Genomic DNA, 11,255 nt, shown 5'->3' on the forward strand with positions numbered 1-11,255 from the left:
CTAGCTGATCTCTCTACATGGTGATTTGTTTGTAGCTGAATTCTGTATAGATGATTTGTTTGCAGCTGAGCTCTTTAAATAATGGTTTCTTTGTAGCTGAACTCTCTCAAGGTAACTTCTTCTAGCTGATGTCTTTACAGGGTCACTAGTTTGTAGCTGAATTTTCTACATGGTGGTTTCTTTGTAACCGAACTCTTTACAAGGTAACTTTCTCTAGCTCATCTTTCTACAGGGTGATTTATTTGTAGCTGAATTCTGTACAGGTGATTTGTTTGCAGCTGAGCTCTTTAAAGAATGGTTTCTTTGTAGCTGAACTCTCTACAAGGTAACTTCTTCTAGTTGATGTCTCTACAAGGTCACTAGTTTGTAGCTGAGCTCTCTACATGGTGGTTTCTTTGTAACTGAACTCTCTACAAGGTGACCTCTTCTAGCTGATCTTTCTACAGGGTGATTTATTTGAAGCTGAACTCTCTACAAGGTAACTTCTTCTAGCTGATCTCTCTACAGGGAGATTTGTTTGTAGCTGAACTCTCTACATGATGGTTTCTTTGTAGCTGAACTCTCTACAAGGTAACTCCTTCTAGCTAATCTCTCTACAGGGAGATTTGTTTGTAGCTGAACTCTCTACAGGTGATTTCTTTGCAGCTGATCTCTCTACATGATGGTTCTTTGTAGCTGAACTCTCTACAAGGTAACTTCTTCTAGCTAATCTCTCTACAGGGAGATTTGTTTGTAGCTGAACTCTCTACATGGTGGTTTCTTTGTAGCTGAACTCTACAAGGTGATTTTTTCTAGCTGAACTATCTCTTTCCATAGTTGCATGAACTCCCTACAAGGTAACTTCTTCTAGCTGATCTCTCTACAGGGTGACTTGTGTGTAGTTGATCTCTATATAGGTTTCTTATTTCTAGGTGATCTCTTGAATTCTCTTCAGGGTGACTGCTCTATTAGGATGACTGCTCTATTAGAGTATCTCGATCTCGCACTTGCTGCACCAAGTTGGATTTCATGTTATAACTCCGTGGCTTTAAGTCTGATTCTTCTACACCATTGATGAGCATTTCTAAGATGATTACTCCATCTGTACAACGATTTTCAAAGCATTACCCCAAGCGGTTTATCTGGTAGGCGTGGCAAGCAGTGGTTTTTTTTTATTAGCTAATCTCGATTGCGTAATTGTTACACACTGTTGGTTTTTTTGTTGTATCTTCCTGTTTTTTAGCTCGATTTCTTTCAAACCACAAAATGTTTGAGGTTCAATAGTTAACCTATTCACCCACCGATTTTCAGCTTCTTCCCATACGCGGTTTACCCTGTAGGCGTGACAACATATTGGTGTTATTTTTCGTGAATAATCGCTCATAACTCTTTGCCTGTTTATCGTATTCCAGCCAAAGTTGGTACCGAGATGCGTCTTTATATCCCCCTTCTGTGTGCCAAATTTCAAGGCAATCGGATATGGCGTTCGAGTTTTATAGGAGATTTTGTAAGTGTGCGACAAGAAAAAGAAAAATAAGAAGAAGGAAAAAAAAACGAAGAAACTGAGCCAATTTTTGAAGTCGCATATCTCGGGAACGCGGGAAGCGATTTCGCTCAAATTTGGAATGTGGTGTGCTGCAGTTGGAGCGAGTGTCCACAGCAAAAATCGTCTTGTTTCATCAAGGAATCACAGAGCTACGGAGGTGCGAAAATTGCGTTTTCTTTCTTCCTGTCAATATACTCACGGGTGTTACGCGCCGGCTTCTTGGGCCGCACGACACACTACCGTGTGTCTTGATGTATACAAGAACATTTATTTATTTATTTATTTATTGATTAGCAAACACCCAACAGGGTTTTTACGCTAATGTACAAGGTACGTACACATAAGTGCCTAGTTTAAGTTACAATAACATAAGTGCCTATAATTTAAGTTACAATAATGATTAGTACTAAGTTACAATAAGTGCTAAGTTACAATAGGTGCTAAGTTACAACTAGTGTTAAATTACAGTAAGTGGTAAGTTACAATAAGTGCTAGAATTACAATGAGTACTAAATTACAGTGAGTGCTAAGTTACAATAAATACAATAAGTGCTAAGTTACAGTTATAAAGTAGGAGTAGTTGATTGTTTAAATGTTTCAAGATCAATGGTAGATAGATTTGGGATACATAGATCGTTCCAATGGGGAATAGTTCTGGGTAGGAATGAATAGAGATACGTGTTTACTGAAGATTGTATATGATTAAATTTCTGATCATGATGGGCTCTGGTAGCAGTTTGATTTAATGATGGCAGACAGCGATTTGGGACCAATAATAAATGATTAACTATCTTGTACAATAGGATGAGGCGTGCTTGCTTTCTGCGTTCTTGTAAAGATGGCCAATTTAGTTCATTTAACATGTCTGTGATACTGTCACGGTGGTGTCTGTTCCAAGGCTTATTTAAGACGAAACGAGCAGCTCGATGTTGAATCATTTCAAGTTTAGAAATGTCATTTTGGTGGTGTGGGTCCCAGATGGCACAACAGTATTCGATAGATGGTAGCAAAAATTGTTTGTAGGCATATTCTTTGAAGTGTTTATGACAGGAATGTAAATTTCGCTTTAGGAAACCAAGTAATCGATTTGCTTTGTTGCATATGTAGTCAATGTGATCGTGCCATGAAAGTTTATTGTTCAAGTAAACTCCAAGATATTTAATCTTTTCTACTGATTTCAAGGGCACTCCATTCATTTGATATGTAAATGTTTTGGTGGTATGGTGTGTAGTAACTTGTAAGATGTTGCATTTAGATACATTAAAGTCCATCTGCCATTCATTTGCCCATTTTATAAGAGTAGTTAAGTCATCCTGCAGAATCTTCTGATCACTTGGTGAGTGTATAGACCTATAAATTAAAATGTCATCTGCAAACAATCGCAACTCACTATGTATGTTTGTAGTTATGTCGTTGATATATATTAGGAAAAGGGCAGGTCCAAGAACTGAGCCTTGGGGGGACACCAGATGCTATGTCACAAGATATGGAATAACGGCCTTCTATTACTACTTGCTGTATTCTGTTGTGTAGAAATGATTCAAACCATTCCAGCAAACTTCCTCTCACTCCATAATACTCCAGTTTGTTTAGAAGTCGAGCATGTGCAACCTTGTCAAAGGCCTCGGAGAAGTCTAGTACTGCCAAATCTACCTGTAGTTTATTGTTTATTGCTTTGGCTATATCATTGACAGTCACAAGCAGTTGTGATTCACAGGAGTGATGTTCTCTGAAGCTGAATTGATCTTCTGTTAAGATGTTGGTTGACTCTAGATGTTTCATTAATTGGCTGACAATGATGTGCTCCATGGTTTTGCAGATTACTGAAGTTAGTGATATTGGACGGTAGTTTTTGGGATCTGATTTGTCTCCTTTTTTATAAACTGGTGTGACATATGCATGCTTCCATTGAGTTGGTAATCTACTGGAGCTGAGAGACTGTCGGAAGATGTGGGTAAGCATAGGTGATATCTCTGTTGCTGTGGCTCTTAGGGCATAAGGGTGTAACTTGTCAGGACCTGGAGATTTGTTTGAATTACCTTCATTTAGTATATTGTAAACTCCTTGTGTGGTAATCTCAAAATGTGGCATAGATGGATACGGAGAATTGGACTTAGAAGGAAGTTATCAAATTGTTCTGTGGTAAATGTAGATTTAAAATGTTCATTTAAGATATTTGCTTTATCTATTGACTCTGTTATAGCTTCACCATCAGGACCTTTTAAGGTAGTAATTCCTGTAGTATCTTGTTGTTTAGCTTTAATATATCTCCAGAACAATTTGTTATCGTTTGAGGATGAAATAATGTTAGTAATATAAGCCCTGTGCTTATGTTTTAACATTTGACGTACTTTACATTGTAAATCTTTGTATTCTGACCAATCTGAGTCTCGCTTGTGAAGTTTAGCCCTCTTATATACTCGTTTCTTTTTTCTTATAAGGCGTGTGAGTTCGGCTGTCATCCAGGGGAGACGAGTATTTTTACGTACTGTTTTAAAAGGGACATGATCATCTATAATGCTCTGGAAGTTTTCTTGAAAAAGGGACCAGTTTTCATCGACAGTTCTGACTGAGGTGCTGTTTAAATTAAAATATTCATGTGACAGATCAGATAGTCTACTTCGTATTATGTCCCAATTTGCTTTTTTGTAAAGAGGTACTCTGTGTGGCTCTTGCTTTTGTTGATAAAATGAGACAGATAGACTGACCAATATGGCATCGTGGTCGCTAAAGCCAGGTATGGAGTTACAAGTGGAGATGATATTAGGGTGAGATGTAAAACACAGGTCTAGGGTGTTTATGCCACGGGTTGGAAAGTTGACAATCTGGTTGAGATGAAAGTCTTGTAAAAATGTTAGAAGTTTTTCTCGGAGTAATCTAGATGTGTATGACTCTGCTGATAAGAAACCATGTTCCCAGTCTATTCCAGGACAATTGAAATCACCTCCAATAATAATCTTGGTGTGAGGATGTTTCTCCTTGATTTCACTAAAATTTTGCACTAAATCATCAAATACTGTTGGTGGAGAGTTTGGTGGACAGTAAAACGATCCAATTATAAGGTCATCGTAGTTTTTAATATGCACTTTGATCCAAACAATTTCCAAAGGCGACTCTAAAGTTATTTCTGAAGTTGAAAAAGTGTCTCTGATCAAGATAAATACACCACCACCATGCCTATTTCTATCCTTTCTGTATATATTGTAAGAATTTGGAAATATTTCACTATTTAGTATGGTGTTTTCAAGATGAGATTCTGATCCAAGCAGTATGTCAATCAGTGGCGTAGCCAGACTTTTCGCCATGCCTGGGCAATGGGTGGGCAAGCCATTTCCTATGTAACACAAGTACACATGCCCATCTTTATATGGACATCAATATAACATTTTAAAAATGCATTATGTATCATCCTACACTACTGCATGCAAGATGACTAATAGAAGCGAACGCCTAGCTAGCTATTGGCCTTCTAACATTACATACATCTAGCTACATGTGTCTTAATACCAGACTACAAAGATTCTTGAATTAAAGCACGAGGCGCTCTATCACGTGATGACTATGCTCTGCCACTAGTTGTTAGCCTAGAAAAGTGGAAACAAAAAGAAAAGAATTGCTGACTGAACAAATACTCCATACCGTTTGAACTGAGCAGTATCCACACGGATAGATGGGTGCTAATTTCACAAATACCTCTAGACTGCTTTGCCTCCCGAGTTTTGACCACACCAATAACTTCCGTGATCACTTAATCCAAATGTAAATCGTCCAGCCCACTATTGTGAAACCAATTCTTTGTCCTTCACTCCTTGCCACAATGCTGCGCGGTTTTTTTGTAATCACGTGATCTTGCTTCTATTTATTGCCGTGCACAATCAAGTTGAAAATCCCTTGGATAACCCCATCTCTGTTTAGCTAAAAAGAAGGAAACCATCGGCGAAAATGGCACGGTGAGTGTTGTATAAGTTGTGCTATACTTATTCTTGTGCAGTGACTAGTTAAGTAACTTTAGCAAAATCTCGAGCTATCCAGCCCACGTCTTTATAATTTCTCTAGGAGCTGATGGTGGGGCAAAGAAGTCTGATGCCCGGGCAATGCCCTGGCTTGCCCGGGTTTGGCTACGCCACTGATGTCAATATTATGTGTTGATAGGAAGGCTTCCAGTTCTGCCTGCTTATTGTAAACACTACAAAAGTTTGCAATCACTAGAGATATTTCATTACGATTTGAATGTTCTTGATTTGTTGCATTACAGTTGTGGTTAAGGTTAGTAGGTGCAGGATAATGATTTGGATTTGCTAGTCATGAGGTTGTTCCATTTTGATCCATTTCAGTTTCAACAGAAATGGATGATGCTGAACTATTTTCAGTAGTGTTGACCTGTGGTCCATATCTTACAAAGTTTTGGTCGATGACTTTTCCATGAAGTAGTTTGCCCACAAAGGTTTCATTTTTTCGGATAGTAATATATTTGCGATTTGTGCCTTGTTGTATAAGTCTCCAGCGTTCCTGTAAAAGCATGGATTCGATCTTTCTCTCATCCTTAGACATATCAGCTTTGATGATGACAGGTTTTTTAACTAGGTTTCTGTTTGATAAAATAGTACTGACATCAATCCTGCGAAGAAACTTCACTAAAATGGGTCTTGGTCGAGTTTGGCAATTTCACGTCTTTCATGGAAGTGTTACAGTACAGCTCAAAGGTAACGTCGCGAGTATACACATGCGAGTAATGCTCGCATCTTCTCACGGGATAATTCTTTTGCAATGTACGGTGGAATATCGCGTGGATATGCACTAGCCGCGCGAGGAACTCGCCACACATGAGAACACTCGCCAGTGGCGTAGCTACCATTGAGGCAACCGAGGCAGCTGCCTCGGTAAAAAAAATGCTCAACTCAGTGAACAGGCTGAGCAGGTCTGAGTTATGGCACCCCGAATTTTCTACTCAAACGTTACTAGACAGCATTACTGTACCACACACAATAGTATCTATAGCTGTAGTACTAAGCAGGGCCAGAACCCATGGTGACACAGTCCGGCATTCACTTTTCAGCTACTTGAATTTGTAAAAAGATCGAGATACTCTAATAGAGCAGTCATCGTAATATATACTCTAATAGAACATTCAGTACAGATTATAACCACTGATCCTATTACACTGCTTGGTCTAAATCATTTACATTTATGTTAATCAATTGATCATGCATATCATGCATTAGCAGTTACTATACAAAAATAGCCTCCACATGCCATTTCAAAGCATATATTTTCAAAATTTTCCTTAAGGGAGCATCCCTAGCTTGACATGCTTAGCACATGCAATTGAGCATCGCATCAAAGAGATAATCTCTGACTTAAACATCACATATATCAGATCAATACTGAAAAAATTTGTGTGCATGACTATGACTTGCAGTTCATGCATGGTGACCTGATCACTCAAAATATTGCTGGAGTAATTCAGTTTTTGTGTTGAGTGTAATTACTAGGGACCCGCCGATTATGCTTGCATAATTTTGAGCATAATAAGTACCTAAAAGCATTGAGCATAATGTCAGCATAATAGGTTAAATATTTGTACGATAGTACAAATTCTTGCTTGAAAAATAACAATTGCAAAATAAGATCGATATACTCTAATAGAGTAGTCAGTAACTCTAATAGAACAATCATCAAACTGGCTGTTCTGTTAGAATATATCGATCTTTTCTCTTACATGCAGCAAGAATTTATTATTTGTGTTTCAGCCACTCATTTTTTTTCTTTCTATACAGTGTTAAACTAATAGCAAAACATATGAACTAAGGTATGAACATTGAGCATAATCGAGCATAATAGGTAAATATTGAGCATTAATTTAAGCATAATCGGTGAATTTTTGAGCAGTGCAGCATAGCATAATAGGTAAAATTATGAGCATAATCGGCGGGTCCCTAGTAATTACACTAGTCTAATACTGTAATTGAAGCATGGCATACTGTAAGCTGGAACATTACTTATGACATGTAGAAAATGCTCAGAGTCTTCTGAAACAATTTCTTCCATCCAACCAGAGAATCAACCTGCAAATGCTGTATCACCCATGCTTGAAAGTGTGCATGAATCACTGAATTGAGTCAGAAGCTGACCCTCTCAATTATTTCAATGTATAAACTTTACCTCGGTAAAACTTTTTTCCTGGCTACGCCACTGCTCGCTACTATTATTATTAGTTATTATTAGTAGTAGCTACTTTACAGTGACCAGCACTGAAGGTCTGACAGCAACACGTGCTACAGCCTTTGCATTACCTAACAAGAACTGGAGACTTTTAATGATTACTTAACCTAGCTAACAATTACTTAACCTAGCTAACAATAAGGTGAAACAGAAAACGGCCAAAGAAAGGAAAAAAAATCCCTCCTACCCCAGGATTCGAACTGCAGGCCACCCAATGTCTAGTCGAGCGCCACACTCAGTCTCCTCCAGGAGGGATGAATTTTCTTCCTTTAAACCTAAGTATTTATTATTAGTAGTACTTTACAGTGACCAGCACTGAAGGTCTGACAGCAACACGTGCTGCAGCCTTTAGATTACCTAACAAGAACTGGAGACTTTAAATGATTACTTAACCTAGCTAACAATAAGGTGAAACAGAAAAGGGCCAAAGAAAGGAAAAAATACCTCCTACCCCAGGATTCGAACTGCAGGCCACCCAATGTCTACTGAGTTTAGTAACTTCATACAACACTTAAATCACATAAACATTTGTGATCGGTCCCATAATTATGTTCGTGCAAGCCTAGCTAGCTAAGTATACGTTTATGCTGTTTTTGCTCAGGACTGTTTCCTCTCGTGTTCTCCGCCACTACGTTGAGACGTTGTTGTACCGTGGCATGTTATTAATAATGGTACCACCTAAGATTGAGGCGGCAAAATGACAACCCCACGTTCCAAGAGGAAGCGACCACCGCCAAACTCACCTGGTGATTCTGATGCAACGATCTGTCCAATCTGTTTGGACCCTATCATAGATGCCACAAAAGATGCAGAAGGACAAGAAGCTATATACTGTGAAAGTACTTGCAACGCCTGGATTCACAGGCAGTGTGCCGGTCTCTCACAAACACTTTATAAAGTCTACCAAGATGGAGATGATCCATTCTACTGTCCCCACTGTCGCCTAGCCATTCAAGAGCAGCAACTACATGAGCTTACATCCGCCATTGATAGCCTCAAAAAAGAAGTCACAGACTTGAAAGCTGAAAGTCCCCAACCCAAGGAAATTGTTGGTATCACTCAACATATCATTCCAGAGCCACAACTGATCACTTCAGAATCTTCTACCAGCAAATCACAGTCTACTCCTTCACCAAACAACAAACATGTAGCTGTGCCTGACAATCCCATAGATCGCAAATTCAATGTCGTGGTTTATGGCATCAAAGAGAATCCCACTGGCACTCCTAGGAGTGCCCGCACTAAGTCAGATATCGATTGTTGTGTCCACATTTTGAAGGAAGCAAATAATGACATCACTGAACAGTCTATTAGAGACTGCTTCCGACTGGGAAAGTTCGATTCAACTAGAACAAAGCCAAGACCTCTACTTGTGAAATTATCTCGTGCTTTTGATGTAAATACTATCCTTTACAATAGATCCAAAATCCCCGAAGGCACACAAGTCAAACCGGATATGAGCAAAGAAGAAAAGCTGAGAGAGCAACTACTATTAAAGGAACGTTGGAGCCTGATTAGTTCAGGAACTGATAAAAAACACATTAAAATTCGTGGCACTAAAATTTACGTTAAAAACCAAATACATGGTGAACTAGTTGATTCAACCTTTGTACCTAAATCTAGATCTGAAGCATCAAACACTTCTAATAGTAATTCTACAATGGAAGTTGTCACACCTACCTCTCAATGACTCTCTTTTTTCTATACCAATTCCAGAAGTATAGTAAATAAATTCCAGAAATTCCAATCTGTAGTTTACTCTAAATGGTTTGATATAATTGGCTTAACAGAAACTTGGCTTTCCGATAGCATATTTGATAATGAAATTCTACCCTCCAATTATACCCTGTTTCGTCACGATCATCAATCTCGTGGTGGTGGGGTCCTCATTGCAGTCAACGACAAAATCTCCTCCCAGAAATTAACTTCACCTGTAAACTTGGAAGCTGTATGTGTCATACTGAATCTACCTAATCCTGTCACCGTTTGCACAGTTTACGTACCTCCCAACAGTACTGCTACTTATTACGAAACCCTGTTCGATTTTCTTTCAAATTTATCTAATGCTTCTGATCAATTAATCATTCTTGGTGATTTTAACTTTCCAGACATAGACTGGGACTCATTGTCAAGTCATTCTCTTCCTTCCAATCAGTTTTGTGATCTGGTTTTCCAGACTGGTTTAAGTCAGCTCATCGACATACCTACCCATAATCATGGCAACATACTAGACCTGGTTCTTACTAATTTAGATGACAATATTTCCAATTTACAAGTCCATTCAACTCCACTACTACCATCTGATCACTTCAACATTACCTTTTCACTGTCTACAAGTACTACAATGTCTTCCAAGCCAACCACTTACTTTACATTTGGTTATTCCAAAGGTGACTACCAAGGTTTACATGACTACCTATGTTGCTCTGACTTTACATCATGCTATTCAAGTGATGACGTTGAGTATATATGGCTCATTGTTGAATATCAGATAATTACAGCCATGGAACTGTTCATTCCTGTAAATAAAGTTCATTCAGACCAACACCCCATATGGTTCAATTCAGAAATAAGGCACTGCATCAAACGTCTCAGAACTCTTCGACGTAGAAATAAGCGGCACCCAACATATCACATTTCCCATATCATTGACTCCCTTGAGAACTCTCTTCAAGACAAAATAAAAGCAGCCAAACAGAACTATAAATTTCACCTCATAAACAATTTTGCCCCAACTAACAACAACAAAATATTTAAATATCTAAAATCTATCACTAAGTCTAATACTAATCCTCCTATCATGAACTTTGACTCTTCATCTGCTAGCACTGACTCCAGCAAGGCCAATTTGTTTAATCAATATTTCCACTCTGTTTTTCACAATTCATCTTCACCAGCAAACCATGACAATTACCCAGCCACACATGAATCCTTAAACTCCATAACTATTACTGTCACTGATGTTTTTGAAGCTCTCATTTCATTAGATGTTGAGAAATCTTGCGGCATTGACAGAATTGCTCCTAAAGTACTTCACAGCTGTGCTGGACCTCTGTGTGAGCCACTACATCATCTGTTTTCCATGTCACTACGTCATGCCACCTTACCTTCTAGCTGGAAAATTCACAAAGTAATACCCATCTTCAAATCTGGCGACCATTGTTCTGTAAGAAATTATCGTCCCATCTCGCTCCTATCCAACACATCTAAAGTTCTTGAAAGACTAATCTACAACAAAATTATCACTCACATTAGTAAATATATTAGTTGTTCTCAGTTTGGTTTCACTAAAAACTGTTCAACTTTACAACAAATGCTAATGTTCCTAGACTACATAATTAACAGCCCCTCACAAACTGATGTGGTGTACTTCGATATCAGTAAAGCCTTCGATACCGTATCTCATGCCATCTTGCTCAACAAGCTTTGGTCTGCTGGAATAACTGGTACACTCTGGGCTTGGTTCGGGGAATATCTGACTGATCGATATCAACGTGTTTGCATCAAC

General features: G+C 38.5%; 1 protein-coding gene across 1 annotated transcript; it reads right to left on the reverse strand.

The window, feature by feature from the left end:
* Positions 1 to 3,570: 3,570 nt before the first annotated feature.
* Positions 3,571 to 4,830, reverse strand: LOC136259402 (uncharacterized). Its single transcript, XM_066052892.1, has one exon. It carries the CDS (start codon positions 4,828 to 4,830, stop codon positions 3,571 to 3,573), a length of 1,260 nt encoding a protein of 419 aa, XP_065908964.1.
* Positions 4,831 to 11,255: the final 6,425 nt, after the last annotated feature.

Source organism: Dysidea avara, chromosome 6 (genome assembly GCF_963678975.1).
Source record: "Dysidea avara chromosome 6, odDysAvar1.4, whole genome shotgun sequence".
NCBI classification, from domain to species: Eukaryota; Metazoa; Porifera; class Demospongiae; order Dictyoceratida; family Dysideidae; genus Dysidea; species Dysidea avara.